Source organism: Rattus norvegicus, chromosome 1 (genome assembly GCF_036323735.1).
Source record: "Rattus norvegicus strain BN/NHsdMcwi chromosome 1, GRCr8, whole genome shotgun sequence".
In the NCBI taxonomy this organism is placed as follows: domain Eukaryota; kingdom Metazoa; phylum Chordata; class Mammalia; order Rodentia; family Muridae; genus Rattus; species Rattus norvegicus.
Genome location: NC_086019.1, coordinates 265,395,615 through 265,413,712, shown reverse-complemented (window position 1 = coordinate 265,413,712; position 18,098 = coordinate 265,395,615). Strand labels below are relative to the sequence as shown.

General features: G+C 47.7%; 1 protein-coding gene across 6 annotated transcripts in view; it reads left to right on the top strand.

Annotated features, from left to right (window-relative positions):
• The window catches only part of Nrap (nebulin-related anchoring protein), a 77,906-nt gene that overhangs the window by 19,517 nt on the left and 40,291 nt on the right, over window positions 1–18,098 (top strand). For all 6 annotated transcript variants that reach the window (XM_039110118.2, XM_006231644.5, XM_008760535.4 and 3 more), the window contains 8 exons: window positions 639–746; window positions 1,782–1,886; window positions 8,808–8,906; window positions 9,707–9,811; window positions 10,775–10,882; window positions 11,153–11,254; window positions 15,367–15,564; window positions 15,894–15,998. In XM_039110118.2, coding sequence (XP_038966046.1) covers window positions 639–746; window positions 1,782–1,886; window positions 8,808–8,906; window positions 9,707–9,811; window positions 10,775–10,882; window positions 11,153–11,254; window positions 15,367–15,564; window positions 15,894–15,998 — 930 coding nt within the window. The remainder of the gene's footprint in view (window positions 1–638; window positions 747–1,781; window positions 1,887–8,807; window positions 8,907–9,706; window positions 9,812–10,774; window positions 10,883–11,152; window positions 11,255–15,366; window positions 15,565–15,893; window positions 15,999–18,098) is intronic.

Below are 18,098 nucleotides of genomic sequence, written 5' to 3'. Positions count from 1 at the left end.
TCCCTCCAGATTACTTATAAGACCCGATGCTTCGAAAATGCTATGTAAACACTGAGTTTTTAATGGAAAAACAGTAAGAGAAAAGCCCACGCATGTTTCCTACAGATACAATTGTGTTGTTTTGTTTTTCAAATATCTTCTATCTGTGTCTGGTTGGGACCACAGATGTGGATGCTAATGGATTTAGAGGGATGACTGCATTTAGGCAAAGAGGCAACCACTAACTTGTAATGACTTGGCTTGTGGATCAGGACCACACAACCAGGGCTTGTCTATCGGTTGTCCATCGCCCGTTCCACACTCTCACAGTAAATTTCCACACCAGAAAAGGCTGGTAAATTTAAAAGCAAACACGTAAAATTAAAAACAAATGCATGCAGTCTGCCTTGGTGGTGCTCCCCACGACAGTCTGCCTCGATGCAGTGCTCCCCACGACATGTGCTCCTGTGTGCTTGTCTGCCCGTCTTTCCTCAAGTTCTTGTGCACTTTGGAAATCTCAGTTGTTTAAAAACAAGGCTTTTTTTTTTTCAGTAGTGAAATCGTGCTTATATTTAGACTTAGACTATGAAGAAAAATAGTTTACCTTCATCTAGGTGGGAACTTTTCCTCAAAAGTTTTCCTCAAATGTTTCCTTGTAGAATAAGTATAAAGAAAACTATCAGACTCACCTGAGAGGCCACTATGAAGGAGTCGGCATGGACAGACGCATGCTCCACGCTCTCAAAGTCGGCAGCCTGGCCAGCAATGTGAGTTGTGTTTGAGGGACAGTGGGAATCAGCTGGCTGGGGTGTGAAGAGTTTGGCCAATTACTTTTTGTTATTTTTGTCTTTTTTTTTTTTCTTTCTGGAGCTGAGGACAGAACCCAGGGCCTTGCGCTTGCTAAGCAAGTGCTCTACCACTGAGCTAAATCCCCAACCCTGGCCAATTACTATTAAACCCTCCTTCAAAAATGGGTATGCTTCTAGTTGTAAGAAGAGACACCCACGGATCTTTACATGTTGACAAGTATAAAGAATTACAAAAGCCTTTAAACCTTTCAGAGGCCCAGCCAGCTCCAGTTAGTGCACTCTGGCTCGAAGGATCTGTTACCATTGATTCAGGGTAATATGGCGCTCCACTTCTGAACGATTCAATAAAATGTGCCAGTGCGATTCCTATTGGAAGTGCTGCGCGATTTCAAACCTTTTATGAATGGGAGGTGGGTACTTAGGGGTGACTTTGTTTTTCACTGAAGGCATGCTATGGCCATGCAATAGTAATAGAGTAATGGGGTAACCAGACATCAGGGGGTATCGTGGAAACTAGCTCACAGACAGGAAAAGACTGCATTTTAAACCTTGGAGATAATGAGCACTTATAGAAGACCTATTTTGTTCTCCAAACATCCAAACGTTGGATTTCTTCTGCCCAAGGACTCTGATGTTGACTGTTACAAAAATAACTGAACTACTCTAAAGTTTCTAAGTCTTCACTGTCTTTAAATTTGCCCAGAAGCACCTTCCTTGCATACCCGTGCTTAGCCGCTCGTTTAAAACAAAAGCGAGAGGCTTATAATTAAAAAGAAAGATAAAACAAATGTACTACAGATGGGAGTTGACTAAGTTTGAACTAATTAAGAATAATTCAAATTAGTTGAAGGCAAAAGTGTGAACATAATGTAATTTTCTTTAGGGGTGAGGAAAGTGGGTTAATTTTGTTTCTAATTATTCAGATATATTTATGACAGTCAAAAAAAAGGGTTGGGGAAGTGGGAGCTGATTCCTCTCTTCTGTGGGTTTCAGGTTGCCTACAAGGCTGACTATAAACACGACGTTGTGGATTACAACTACCCAGCCACTGCCACTCCGTTCTACCAAACCACGATGAAGCTGGCTCCCCTGAAGGATGTGAGTCCCCGCCTCCTGCCCCCTTTCATCCTATGACTTGCTGTGGATCAAGGCTTAGGCAGTCAGATGGGAAGGAAAAATACCTCATCAATATATATAGGAGACCAAAAGGGCTAGGAACGGGAACTGTCCCTCCTCTGGGGAGTCCATGCATGCATGATGAAAAACTCACTTTCTAGGTAAAGTTTGGATGATTCTACTCTTGCCTTGAAAATATCCTAAAGTTCAATTTCCCCTCTCAGACTTTGGAGAGCTACATCTGCTGGACGCGTTCACGATAACTATCCCACAGCAATGATGGCCTTTAAATGTTAGCGCTCAGTATGCTAAAGATAGAGCAGGTATAAATTATGAGCAAACGTTAATGTTAGCTATCCTTTCTTCTCAGGGGTGTGTTGGCAAATAGAGAGAGACGGATAGGCAGGCAGACACACAGAGACAGACAGAAGAATAGCTAAATTCCTTACTTACTACAGCAGTGAGCCTGCGTGTGGTTTGGCATCCCAAACCAAATAAATTAATTAAAATTAATATTTTGGCATCACAATAATTTTATTATCTGTTCGGTCTTAAAATTTTAGAAAATATAGGGGAAAAGGCATAAAGAAAAAGGATAAAGCAATTCACTCGCTTAAAAATGAGCTGGCCTCATAGCCAGAGCAGACAATCTTTAGTCTACTAAACACTTAATAGATTAGGTAATTCCGCGTGTGCTCACTGACTGCCCAAGGTGCTTCCCTCCGGCTCTCCTGGGCTCAGCACGGCACCAGTGACCAGCTGGGGTTTCCTGCTGGACTTCACCGCTCTCCCTTTTTTTTTTGCAGAGTGGATATGTCGAGATTGATTGTGCTGGCTCTGAAACAGTGCCTAGACCACTAAGGAGCCAGTTAATGCCAGCTTATTGGGTGAACAGGGCTTTGCAAAGGTGAATGAGCAGGTTATAAGACCCAGCAGGACAGAAGGGACCAAGCTTTGTGCTTCTCTTCCCCAAAGTTTTGTTAGGTTGTCTCTCTTGTATGCTTATGAGACCAAAGCAGCTTTGTTTTTGGTCCCAAATACTTCATAGGCTACTTAGTAATTAAAAGTCAAGTCGGGAGTGTGCGTGTTTACAGTCAAGCTCTTGAGACCAAGCCTAGTAATTAGCACAATAAAATGAGAGATTTCTATAGCTTTGTATTTCCATTGTAACATCCTCCTCTACCACAGGTGTGTCTGAAGGACTCTCCATCAAGGGCTACGCCTGCAACATTGTAGCTAGCTCAGGATTAGACTGGACTGCGATAGACTCTGGGTTTACAGTCTAAGCTGGCAGCACATGGGTCATGCCCAGCATGTTACTCATTTGCTTGTGCCTGTGCAGAAGGAAAATCAAAATCGCACCATGTCAAACTACTACTGCTGTGTCTTGTGTAGTAGGAATCGGCCGGGACTGAGTCAGAACTCACCTACAAGTGCATCTTTCTTTGCTTCCTCTTCCTGTCTTGGCTCTCATATGTGTTTGAGAAAAGCATCTAATGTAGATTATTAACACCCAGGAAGTGGGAAACCCATTCCTTTTTCAGGAGAGTTTGTGGTCTTGTCATGTGGTAGCCTTAAATGTGATAAAATAGCCATGAAATTGAATATAGCACGGGTCCTTAATTAGAGGGCATTCCTGTACATGGTTTTTAGAAATATTAATAGAACTAAAATGGGACTCTATCTTTAGCACAGACGCTTTCAGAATGCAGACTGAAGCAGTGGCCAAACGTTTGTGAAATTAATCATGGAGGCTGTTAATTATGTCCTGCAGAGAAAAGTGATTGTGCTCAGTGTGACATATTTAGTGCAGAACTATCAGGAAGGAATGCGCTATTTTACAAATACGGTTTTTGTGACATTTTTATCATGCCTGGTTCTGAATCCTAATAAGACTCTATTATGAGCTGATAATTTTCCCTCTGAATTAATGCATTAGATAGTCACAGTGCTCTAATCTCATTAGCAGTTGACACTGAAATGACTTTATATCTCCAGTTTTCCCTATATACTCCGGATATACAAAGTTTTTTTCTCTCTCCTTGAATTATTAATGAAAAAGCAGTAAAGTGATGGTCTCCAAACCCAGCAGAGCAGTCAGCTCTGTGCCTTAAGGTTTGGAGAGTCTATAAGTGCTGTTTTAAAGACAAACTCGTCTGTCATTTGTTTGCTCATGGGATAGATTTCCTGATCTCAGTTATACAAGTCAGAGGGTTCTCCATGGTGAATCCTGTCCATCTGTAAGTAATTGTCCCAAGCATGCCAGGTAAACTGGCTTACAGAGCACAGCCTCAAGGGCACAGCCTGAGGACCATTCCCCAGTTGGTCTGGGATGACATTTGTAGCTCGGTAGCTGAACAGCCTCTCTTAGTTCTCCGTGCTTCCCTGTCCACATTTCAAGGTAGGGGTTATTGCAGGATGGCTGGAGGAGTAAATGGGTTAGGGCGTTTGCAACACTTGGAGCCCTGTGTTGGTCAGAATTGCTACTACCAGATATTGAGTGGAGGGAAGATCGGGAATGAGTCAGCTGGAAGCTGGCACAGCCAAGGGGGCACTCAAGTTTATTTCAGGAGTGAGCCTAGGAATGGCTTGGCACCCTGTGCATGTCAGTGACTTTTTAAAATACAGACTTACTTGCCAGCTCTTAAAATGTCAGTGGATGTGGAACAGGCACATACTGGGAGTTTGCAGTTGACAGGGCTGCTCTATCTTGCCCAGAAGACGTCAATTGCAGCCTATCTTCCTGTCTTCTGGCATTTGCGTTCATCCGGCTCCCTTTCCTTGCAGAGGCTCCCTGAGCCTTGGAGGAGATGGTATGCCCGTCTCACTTATGGTGGGCACATATCCCTCACTTAGCACCTTGTGCAGTCACAGCTCTCTGCACTTACTCCATCACTGGAGAGAGAAGCTCCTCTGATGATGGTAGAGAAGAGCCCTGTCTGTGGGTCTAAGCACACACATTTAGAAGTCAGCTTGATATTATGTCAGTTTAGGTAAGCTGCATTCAATCCTCACTCCCCAGGGTCTAAGATCTTAAGACCTCGTGGCGAATCTTTTGACCCTGTTTGTAGGGATGGATTCCCTCATATCCAATCATAGAGTTGCACCAAGGATAGGCCTAGCAAAAGTCAGGCATGAAGGGAGACGGCGTCGGGGATGGTCTGTCTCTCTCTGTTGAACTACTTGCTACTGATAGATTCAGGGAGGAGAGGGGGATCCTTGCCTTCAATTGCGTATCCACTGGAGACCGCATGGGAACCAATTGACAGTGCCCAGTGGTGCTTGCAGGCGACCCTGGCTAAACTAAGTGGGTCATAATATAAAGGCGAAAACCGTGGATTTCGGGAAGGGTCTGCTGAGGATGGGGAGGGAGGGGTTGGTGTGTGTGGGAGGGAGATGTGGGAGGGCATGGGGAAGAGGGGGTTTGGAACATATTATGCACAGGCATGAAGTGGTCAGGTGGCCAAAATGATCCGTTAAATCTGTAAAAGGAAATGTTTAAAGCCAAATTTAGAAAGTTCTCTGCCTTGGAGCTGTGTTTTTTAGAAGTGATAAAATGCTGTGGAAAAAAAAATGTCAAGACTGAGAAATTTTGCAGGGAATGGTCAAGCCAAGGCTTGCCCAAACCGGGATTTTATACCTCTGTTTTTGAACTTGTCAACCGCCTGTGTATGCATTTTCTGTATACTTGCTTTAAGACATGTATACTGGTTGGGCAACTAAACTGAGAGAAGGAACACATGTGTTGGCTCAGAAAAGGCAGTGGTTTATACAGGAAGCGGTGGTTTATACAGGAAGCAGTGGTTTATACAGGAAGCAGTGGTTTATGCAGGAAGCAGTGGTTTATGCAGGAAGCAGTGGTTTATGCAGGAAGCAGTGGTTTATGCAGGAAGCAGTGGTTTATACAGGAAGCAGTGGTTTATGCAGGAAGCAGTGGTGTATGCAGGAAGCAGTGGTGTATGCAGGAAGCAGTGGTTTATACAGGAAGCAGTGGTTTATACAGGAAGCAGTGGTTTATGCAGGAAGCAGTGGTTTATGCAGGAAGCAGTGGTTTATGCAGGAAGCAGTGGTTTATACAGGAAGCAGTGGTATATGCAGGAAGCAGTGGTGTATACAGGAAGCAGTGGTGTATACAGGAAGCAGTGGTGTATGCAGGAAGCAGTGGTTTATACAGGAAGCAGTGGTGTATTCAGGAAGCAGTGGTTTATGCAGGAAGCAGTGGTTTATGCAGGAAGCAGTGGTTTATGCAGGAAGCAGTGGTTCATGCAGGAAGCAGTGGTTTATGCAGGAAGCAGTGGTTTATACAGGAAGCAGTGGTTTATGCAGGAAGCAGTGGTTTATGCAGGAAGCAGTGGTGTATGCAGGAAGCAGTGGTTTATACAGGAAGCAGTGGTTTATGCAGGAAGCAGTGGTTTATACAGGAAGCAGTGGTGTATGCAGGAAGCAGTGGTTTATGCAGGAAGCAGTGGTTTATGCAGGAAGCAGTGGTTTATGCAGGAAGCAGTGGTTTATACAGGAAGCAGTGGTTTATGCAGGAAGCAGTGGTGTATGCAGGAAGCAGTGGTGTATGCAGGAAGCAGTGGTTTATACAGGAAGCAGTGGTTTATGCAGGAAGCAGTGGTTTATGCAGGAAGCAGTGGTTTATACAGGAAGCAGTGGTTTATACAGGAAGCAGTGGTGTATGCAGGAAGCAGTGGTGTATACAGGAAGCAGTGGTGTATACAGGAAGCAGTGGTGTATGCAGGAAGCAGTGGTTTATGTAGGAAGCAGTGGTGTATGTAGGAAGCAGTGGTTTATGCAGGAAGCAGTGGTTTATGCAGGAAGCAGTGGTTTATGCAGGAAGCAGTGGTTTATGCAGGAAGCAGTGGTTTATGCAGGAAGCAGTGGTTTATGCAGGAAGCAGTGGTTTATACAGGAAGCAGTGGTTTATGCAGGAAGCAGTGGTTTATGCAGGAAGCAGTGGTTTATACAGGAAGCAGTGGTTTATGCAGGAAGCAGTGGTTTATGCAGGAAGCAGTGGTTTATACAGGAAGCAGTGGTTTATACAGGAAGCAGTGGTGTATTCAGGAAGCAGTGGTTTATACAGGAAGCAGTGGTTTATACAGGAAGCAGTGGTTTATGCAGGAAGCAGTGGTTTATACAGGAAGCAGTGGTTTATGCAGGAAGCAGTGGTTTATACAGGAAGCAGTGGTTTATGCAGGAAGCAGTGGTTTATGCAGGAAGCAGTGGTGTATGCAGGAATGTGGCTTCGTAGCTGGTTGGTAACATCTGGAAAGCAGAGACACTGTGTGCTGACTAACAAGGCCATGTGAGTGGCTCTAGCACAGAGAGCAGTGGGCAGTAAGACTGAAATGACATACTCTGGCATCCTGGATGGGTTTACTGGACTTAGGGAGCCCAGGAGATGGGGAGGCATTCACTAGGAGACTGCCACTATCAGAATTGGGTCCATAGGCAGTAGAGACTCGTCTGGAATGTGGGTGGGCGGGGCTATGCCTAATTTTGCTTGTTCTGCACAAACTCCATGTCTGCTGAAGGAATGAATAAGAGGATGAAGCCAGACAGGCTGAAAGGAAGAGTAGGGATGAGTTTCATCTTGGTCTTTTCCTTGGGTTGTAGGAAAGTAAAATTGTGAAGGGGCCATTGGCCAGCCATGACATGTTGGCCAGCCATGACATCACCACTTCACTTCCAGCTGTTCATCTTGCCGTCCTGAGTAGAATGGAGGGCTTCTTCTCACACAGCTGAGCTCAGCTGCCTCCCACATTGCGGACTCTCAGGCCACAAACCTAGGTCTTAATGTCTTTTTCAGGTTCCCTCCCTTCCACTCTGAATCACGGTCAGGTGCATGTAGGGAAATATGTGGGCTGGAAGGAAGTGCTCTGTATACAAATGGCTGATGATACTTTACTCCTTCAAAAATGATTTGCAGTTTCAAAAATCCAGCAGCCCCAAATGTCTAGAGGTAGGAAAGCTTGTAGGTTGGTTACCTTGGCTCCTCCTCTTTTAGGAAGATGCTGAAATATGTCAGTCTCTTTGGGGTCTTGGAAAGGTGGGAGAGAGGGCCAAGCAGCAGCTGGCGCACAAGTGTGCAAGCACGGGCACACAGGGCCATTGGTGCTTCTTTAAATTTCGTTCAGACACATACATAAGGGCCAGGGCATCGCTCTGGGAGAGAGCTCACCCAATGGCAAAAGGCCCTGGGTTTATCCCCAGCGTGCCACAAGTATGACACTGGTTGGACTTTTGTCTCTCCTTTATTCTCTGTTTTCTCTTTTTCGAAATATATCACTTTTATGAAGTGTTAGACATACAGAAAAATTACATTGTGGATGCATATATACATACATCTTGAATCTTTGTCAAGATGCATCTCATTTTTAATTAGGTATAAGTGCCTGAATGTGGGCATGTGTTCCTCAGTGCCAGTATCTAGAGAGGCCAGGGGCATTGGATGCCCCCAGAGGCCACAGCATCAGATGCCCGCCAGATGCTGGCAGCAAGCCTCATGATAGAATTACCGGGATGGAGGTTTTGTGTATGTTCTCCAATGCTGTTCTGGATTCCAGGCACTGTTAGCAAGATCTCTACAGTTCCCATAGCCAACACATACTATTGTCAGTGACGTTCCTTCTCTCTCTGTGGGTGGGGAAGGGAGGGCACTGCCATGGTTGGCAATGTGATGACAATGTGTTTCCTGTGTCCACTGCGGAGTGAGCTGATCTCTGCTATGTGTTGCTTCTCTGTGTTACTCAACCTTCCATGGACGGACCATTCTTCAGTCTGTGGGCTTGGCATGTTGCTCAGTACCCAGTTAGGAGAATCACTACAGCCGAGTGAAGGATCCACACACATCCCAGAGATGACGGCAAGTGACATTTTCTGTGCCTGTTTTTTGCCCAGGTCAACTACAGGCAGAACATCGACAGACTGAAGTTCAGCTCGGTGACAAACACGCCACAGATTGTTCAAGCTAAAATCAACGCCCAGCAGCTGAGCCATGTACGTAGCACATCCCTGCCTGACTGGGAATTTCACAATGGCTGTGAGGCCTCTGGACAGCCAATCCCCAAGTGATTACAGTGATGAGTGGTTACAGCCAAGAAATGATGCCCTTCCTTTCAAACATTTTATTATAGAGGATGTCAGCATACACAAAAGCAGCCCAGCCTGCCACATTTGTATGCCCTCCGACCTCCACCTTCTCTCGTAGTTTGAAGGAAATCCAAGATACTATCTCGCTTCATCTGTAAATATTTTAGTATGAGTCTCTCACAAGTAAAAAGAATGAAACATGTTTTTACAATTTTAATACACACCAAAAAATCTACCAATAATCCCCACTCTTGGCAATGTCCGCAGTCCAGGGCTGGGCTTGAAGTGACAGCCCGTACAGATGGAATTGTCTTACCCATGTGTTCAGCTCTTTTGTGCACACACGATTCAAGATGCATTTTATAACTGCACACAATCAACATTACTGCTGGTAATGCAGATTTCCGATTCCTGGAGAGTGTCTAGCCTACATATCGCAAAGCACTCAGCACCCATAGCAGCTCAAAGGTGTCTTGCAAACTCACAGACTTGAGTGTGCCCGTGAGCTGTTCCATTTTTTCATTCGACACCTTCGACCTGTTAACTTAAAACTTTCCCCCAAGCTACAGGCGTTCTTAGTAAAAGGCCTTTCCCAGGGACTCCCTCTCGGCAACGGGAATCAGAGGGGGCATGGGAGACAGAATATCCTCCCCAAGGCTCTCCTCCTGTTGCACACAAACCTTGCAGACCTGTTTCAAATCCCACAGGTGAATTACCGAGCTGATTACGAGAGAAACAAGCTGAACTACACATTGCCCCAGGACGCTCCTCAGATGCTGAAGGCGAAGGCCAACGCGCAACTGTTCAGCGAGGTAAGGGCAAGGTGGGGAGAGCGTGGCGTGAACGTGGAAAGAAACAGTCACGCAAGCAGGGCCTACTCACCTCCCAGGGAAGAGTCTTCTAGGGCGTTCATTGCAATGGGACTTAGAGTTTTGACACACAGTCCCTGGGCATGAATTATTCATAGTGATGTAGTTCCTGTATGGACACACGTGTAGTATGTGAACACGCAGACTGGTCACCACCACCATCATCACCCTGGCGACTGACTGGTGACTTTTCGAGAAGAGATTTTTTTAAGCTTCAAGAACAATCTTGATCCAATCAACAAAGACACAAGGAGTCACAGGGTAGACTGTGACTAGGCGACTAGCCTAGGTTGGAGTTACGGGACAGGAAAACAAAAAGCAGAGACAAACAGGATATGGTGACATAAATATGACATGTTGTAAGGCACAGCCTGGCTGTAGGGTGTCTCCCAGCATTTGCTGCTGTGGGTTTTAATGTGAGACAGACACAGATTCAGAAGTCATGCTGGATTTTGATCTGTATGACCCTAGCAAATACCTTCAGCTTGCTGAGCCTTGGCTTTCCTGAAGATTCGGAGGTAGTGTCTACAAAGCACACTACCACACACAGTGGCCGTTACAGGCAGCATCAATCCCTTGCTTCTTGGCATCACCACACCCAACTTACACTCCCAGCAGCCTGAGAGTGATAATATGCGTTTTTCAAATGGTCAGCCACAGCTCATAGAGGTAATTGCCCAAAGTCACATGACCAGGCAATGAGGGTTCTTTGTCCTGTCCCTGGAGTAGCCCAGGGGATCAGTGTTAACAGTGTTACTGTTGCAGTCTTGAAAACAATAGTCAAGACTCCCCCGCCTGCCAACAATGGAAGAAACCAAGTTTGCTTTAAAGAAACAGCCTCTCAACTTCCAGCAGACGGGTGGGTAGCAGCCCCCACTCGCTTCTGTTTGTGTTTGTGTTTGTCAGGTGAAGTACAAAGAAGGCTGGCAGAAGACAAAGGGGAAAGGATTTGAGATGAAGCTGGACGCCATGTCTCTGTTGGCCGCCAAAGCCTCGGGGGAGCTTGCTAGCAGCGTAGGTTCTTCTCGTTAACTCAGAACTGTGGACGGCATAAGGAACCGTTCCAATGCGATGCCAGCCGCCTGCTGGAAAAATAATGACTGTTAACATTGTAAACATCACAACACTTTAATCTTCTGCTGGGTTTGAGAAAGATGGAGGGGCCACAACCCCCTTCCCCCTCACCCCTTGGCAAGAATTGTTACCTTTGTGTTTGTTACAGTCAGAATCCCTTCTATGGCAGTTTTTCTCTCGCTCACACTAGACTTTCTTCTTCCTCTCAAGATTAAATACAAAGAAGAGTATGAGAAAACAAAGGGCAGAGTCCTGGGAACCACCGACTCCAAGCTTCTGCATTCTCTGCAGGTGGCCAAGATGAGCAGCGAGGTAAACTGCCTCCCACCCCCAGCTCCTAACTGACAGTTGTGCTTAAAAGTTCCTTCTGGGCAAGTTTGCCTTTCTGCTGACTTCCACCTCAAGGCTTTTCTCTCTTGGCTTATGTGAGGAACTCGTTCGCTTTCTTTATTTGGCTGAAACAGTGTTCTTTAAAAGTTTGTGAGGAGGGGTTGGGGATTTAGGTCAGTGGTAGAGCGCTTGCCTAGGAAGCGCAAGGCCCTGGGTTCGGTCCCCAGCTCCGGAAAAAAAAAAAAGATCCAAAAAAAAGTTTGTGAGGAATGTGGCCGATCAAGGTGCATAGGTGCTTGAGTGCGTCTGTCTCTGCCGCAGATTTGGCACGCGGTTGCTGTGGTCTAAAATACTGTGAGAGACTCTGGAGCTATGAGAGTGAGCAGTTCACAAGTCCTCCTTGCAGAGCCTAGCTCAAATGCGAGAGTGTCTTAGTCCATCCTTCTGCTGCTAAACCAGAATCCTAGAGATGGCACTTGAGGAAGAAAGAGCTCTGTTTTGTCATATAACTCTGGAGGCTCCAAGGTGCGAGGATGTGTGGCTGTATCTAGTGAGGCTGTCCATGTTGCATGGGATTAAAAACTAGTGTAAAAGGGAGAGAATGTATGTAAGTGAGAGAGCACAAGGCAGCTTTGCTTTATATTAATAACGTGTTCTCATGATGATGAATCCAGCCCCAGGACAGGCAAGCAATGATGTGCTCATAAGGGCTCTACCCACCCAAGGCAGTTTTACTTTGTACCACCGCCACTGCCACCGCCACCGCCACCACCACCGCCTCCACTACCACCACCACCACCTCCACTACCACTACCACCACCTCCACCACCACCACCACCACCTCCACCACTACTACCACCTCCACCAACACCACCACCACCACCTCCACCAACACCACCACCACCTCCACCACCACCACCACCACCTCCACCACCACCACCACCACCTCCACCACTACTACCACCTCCACCAACACCACCACCACTACCTCCACCAACACCACCACCACCTCCACCACCACCACCACCACCTCCACCAACACCACCACCACTACCTCCACCAACACCACCACCACCTCCACCACCACCACCACCACCACCACCACTACTACCACCTCCACCACCACCACTACCACCTCCACCACCACCACCACCACCTCCACCACTACTACCACCTCCACCAACACCACCACCACCACCTCCACCAACACCACCACCACCTCCACCAACACCACCACCACCACCACCACTACTACCACCTCCACCAACACCACCACCACCACCTCCACCAACACCACCACCACCTCCACCAACACCACCACCACCACCTCCACCAACACCACCACCACCTCCACCAACACCACCACCACCTCCACCAACACCACCACCACCACCTCCACCACCACCACCACCACCTCCACCACTACTACCACCTCCACCAACACCACCACCACCACCACCACCACCACCACCACCAACACCACCACCACCTCCACCACCACCACCACCACCACCACCACCACCACCACCACCACCTCCACTACCACTACTACCACCTCCACCACCACCACCACCACCTCCACCACTACTACCACCTCCACCAACACCACCACCACCACCTCCACCAACACCACCACCACCTCCACCACCACCACCACCACCTCCACCACTACTACCACCTCCACCAACACCACCACCACTACCTCCACCAACACCACCACCACCTCCACCACCACCACCACCACCTCCACCAACACCACCACCACTACCTCCACCAACACCACCACCACCTCCACCACCACCACCACCACCACCACCACTACTACCACCTCCACCACCACCACTACCACCTCCACCACCACCACCACCACCTCCACCACTACTACCACCTCCACCAACACCACCACCACCACCTCCACCAACACCACCACCACCTCCACCAACACCACCACCACCACCACCACTACTACCACCTCCACCAACACCACCACCACCACCTCCACCAACACCACCACCACCTCCACCAACACCACCACCACCACCTCCACCAACACCACCACCACCTCCACCAACACCACCACCACCTCCACCAACACCACCACCACCACCTCCACCACCACCACCACCACCTCCACCACTACTACCACCTCCACCAACACCACCACCACCACCACCACCACCACCACCACCACCAACACCACCACCACCTCCACCACCACCACCACCACCACCACCACCACCACCACCTCCACTACCACTACCACCACCTCCACCACCACCACCACCACCTCCACCACCACTACCACCACCACCTCCACCACCACCACCACAACCACCACCTCCACCACCACCACCACCTCCACCACCGCTACCGCCACCACCTACCATTGAGGAATTAAACCTTAACATAACTTTCAGTGGAGACAATCACATCTAAATCATAGCAGGGAGTTGAGCTGTAAGTGTTAGGACCAATGTTGGGGTAGAAGTCTTGGCCAGCGCCCAGACAAAGCATACCAAGTCAACATGGTTCTATGTGGAGAGAGGTTTAATGAGAGAAGAAAGTAGAGGAGAGGAAAGGCACCCGGTCATGGGCACGTGGAGGGAAGCAGGGGTGGCGGAGAGAGAGGGGACAGGGAAGAGGGTAAGAAAGAAGAGAAGAGAAGAAAAAAGAGAATGAGGAGAGGCCAAGCAGCCCTTTTATAGTGCCAGGCACAACTGGTTGTTGCCAGGTAGCTGTGGGTGTGGATCTTAGACAGAATACCAACATTCCCTCGTTTGGGTTTAATTAAAAAAGGAAAAATTAGAAAGGCGACAGTGGGCTTGTGGTTTTTTGTGAAGATGTTCTGGGTGATCACAGAATAATGTTCAAAACATTGGCCAGGCTGATGAAGCATCTCGGGCTCCGGCCAATGTGAATGTCGTTGACTGTAAATACCTGGAATGTCTGGAGATTGACGCTTGTCACCTAGGAAAGAGCATGGTCAGTGGTCGCAGAGCCACTGGGAAAGGAGAGTTCTACTGGAAGGGACACCTATGGTTTTCAGTCAGATCTTTCCTTCAATGCAAAGCTTACACGATGGTCATGTGAGCACTGAGTTGCTGCTCTATCCTTCCCGAGCCAAGCAATGAGGTCACGCAGCTCTGCCGAGCAGCTGAACAGATTTACCTGGCAGGTCTTTATGAGACCATGGCTTGAGTGGCATACGGGCATTGGCACTGAGCTCATGTGTTTAGACGCATCATAGACGATGGCTTGGGAAAATGCATGGCCACAAAGCATAGAGAGACAGTAAGAATCAGAGTCGGGCTTTGATTTAAATGGACAACAAATTCTAATATTGAGTGTCTGTGATCCAAAGCCATATACGATAGTCAGTGAGAGGGGTAGAGTAGACTGAGAGCCTAGATCTCTCAATACCTGGCACCACGATTGTAATTAATGTCATGACCGCCATCCCCACCACATCAGTCAGCATTGCCAATTCCATGGAAACCACCCATGACATCCATCATCTTCACCACCATCAGTCAGCTGTTTCCATGGAAACCACCCTTGACATCTATCATCCTCCCCACCATCACTGTCATCCTTGGATGCCTATCATTAACGTGTGCCGTTTGCACGGGATGGCCCTTATTCTAGGCACGTTCCTGCTACTATAGTAATACCACAACAGTTTCCTTAAGGAAAATGAACCCTTAGGGAGTCGATGAAACTTTCCAGAGGCTGCCCGGCCAGCAATGTGAGTTGCATTTAAGGGACAGTGGAGATCCGCTTGTTGGAGGTTAGGCTTCTTTGACTCTCTAGCCCACACTTAGTTGCTTTGTCTCTGCAAGCCTCTGCAGAAAGCGTAGGTGGCGCCCTCTCCTGCAGCAGCCATACCCAGGGTGAAGTTTGGCAAGAGATGGCCTTAGATGACAACTGGGGTAGGGAACAGCACCGGTATGACTTGGGGCCACCTTTCCAGCAGACAGTTGACCTCACCCAGAGTGCTTAAATCTTCTAGAAGCCCGAGAACCTCCCGGCCTGGTCTCACTTAACTCCCGCAAGGACAGTCTTTAACCAACGAGCCCCGGTTTCTTGCATTCAAGGTGGAATATAAGAAAGGGTTTGAGGAGAGTAAAACCCACTTCCACTTGCCCATGGACATGGTGAACCTCAGGCATGCTAAGAAGGCCCAGGCCCTCGCCAGCGACCTCGACTACAGAAAGAAACTGCATGACTACACAGTGCTGCCTGAAGATCTGAAAACTCAGTGGGCCAAGAAAGCCCACGGGCTCCAGAGTGAGGTGAGTGAACACTGGCTGATGGGGAGGGGCTTGGGGCCAGCGTGAAGGTCAAGGTGTGCTGGAAACAAGAGCTGAGGAGAAACATCTTGGAAATACCGGTCAGCAATATGAGAGACCATTTTTGGCAAGGCCAAAGTGCTCCAACACTACGGTGAAATGTGTCCATCTCCATCTCAGGGAGCACCCGGTGGCTTGCCCTCCCGAAGGAAAAGCCACTGAGGATAATTGGGGAGTAGCTTTCTGGGAGGACAAACTTGTATTCCCCCTGTGAACTTGGTTGTGTCAGCCTGTGTGTGTCGGACTAGAGCTTGGTGACACTTCTCCTGCAGCTGCAGTACAAAGCTGACCTGGCATGGATGAAGGGTGTCGGGTGGCTGACGGAGGGGAGTCTCAACCTGGAGCAGGCGAAGAAGGCTGGACAGCTCGTCAGCGAGGTAACTTGAGTGTCTGTCCCTGGGCTCCCCTGATTCTCAGCCTCTGAGTCATGGAGCTCTGGTTCCCTCCAGTGCCCTCCCCTGCCTCCCCAGCTTTATCCTGAACTCAAGTCAAAGGGCTGCCTATGTAGCCCGAGCAGGCCTTGGACTGCACAGCCATCCCCTGCATGTTCTTCCTGAGTGCTAGGATTACAGGAGTGTGCCACCGTGCCCAGCTCTGGGGAGGTATTTTTAAGATTATCAATCTATTTTAAGAAGTGATCTTTTTTAAAAAAAAATGGTTTTAAGAGACAGGTTTCTTTGTGTAGCCTTGTTTGTCCTTGAACTCCCTCTTTGGCCGGACTGGCCTCAATCTCAGAGATCCACCTGTCTCTGCCTCCCAAGTGCTAGGATGAAAGTCATGCACCGTCACCATCTGGAAAGAAGGAGTCTTATCCAGAGAATCGTTTAGTGTAGAAAGGTTGTGTAGATAGAACAATTAAAAACAAAAACAAGGGGTTGGGGATTTAGCTCAGTGGTAGAGTGCTTGCCTAACAAGCGCAAGGCCCTGGGTTCGGTCCTCAGCTCCGGAAAAAAAAACAAAAAACAAAACAAAACAAAAAAAAACCCCAAAAACAAAAACAAAAAAATGCTAAAAATACTTCAAAACCTCCAATATTTTGAGCAGGACATCACAATTCACAGCATGGCATTTTGCATTAGGCACTAAATTATTGAAAACATCACCTAAAATGACCTTAAGGTTGTAGCTGCCTTCTTTATATTTGAAAATAAAATGAATTTAAATCAGAGCCTCATCCCCAAAATATGTCATTGTGTACAAATTCCTGACCCAGACCAACTGAAGGGAGAAACATCCTCTGTAATCTGAAAACCTTCCCACCCCAAGAAATCAACTTGTGACATCTTTCTTACACAAAAACCACTTGAGTCACAGTCTGGCACCTGGAGTAAATATTGCCACACTCTGGAGACTTGGGCTGGGTCACTAAATATTGTGGACCCTTTTCTCCTGGTAGAATGAGAAGGCTGAGTGAGTAGAGACACTTCCAGGGCCCATGCTCTAAACCTGTGCGTCTGTTTACGTCTTGGGGAGCTGCTTTGGCAGCGAGCGAACAGAGAGGGATTCTGGAAGGATGTCCCATGTGGAAGAGGGACTATGTCAGGAACTTTGGGATCTTCAAGGGGATTCTTGCTTCTGGGCCAGGGAGGCTGAGTCTGCACATTGCAAAGAGACAAAAGAACCACCGTTTACAGACAGATAACAATTCTGTCACTGGTGTCGTTGGTGGATCACTGAGTGTCTTGATTCATGGCTGTCCTATGCACAGATCTTGAGGTTATTCTGCTGTGCTCCATCTTATACATAGGAACATCAGACTTAAGTCAGGTTCTACCTAGGAGCAGAGCTACTCAGTACTCAGTGCTCAGTACTCAGTACTCAGTGCTCAATGCTCAGTACTTGGCACATGACTCAGTGACTCCTTGGCAGTGCATATCCCCAAACATGTACATTAAAATCCATTCTCATTTTCTACCTTACCTACTCTCAGAAATACATTTGGTTTAAAATGTGCCAGTAAGGGAAGCAGTAGAAACAGACTATCACCCCGAGGCTCTTGTCATGCCTGTGAGATCTACTGAGGTCCAGGTAGATCTTGGATCGGTGTGCAGTTGGTAAAGGATCCAGGAAGTCATCCTTACAGCGTCAGAGATGTGGGTGTCTACCTCACTTCCTGTGTTGACTACGGCTTTTTAAGCTCTTGGAGGGGTTTCTCTCCTAGTGATTTTCAGTGTGCTAGGCTCCACATAGGAGCAGAGCTACTCAGTACACAGTACTCAGTACTTAGTGCTCAGTGCTCAATGCTCAGTACTTGGCATGTGACTCAGTGACTCCTTGGCAGTACACTTCCCCAAACATATACATTATGAACTCTTAGCTCTTAAGTAAGGACTCAGGATTTGAGCAGTGCCTGTGCTATGGTGACTAGGACATGGAAGGGTCATGTGACTTCCCTCAGTCACGTGGTAAATGAGCTTAGGAACCAGGGAGGAAAGTCAGCAGTCTCTCTGGAATATTGTCTCTAGACATTGTGTTCA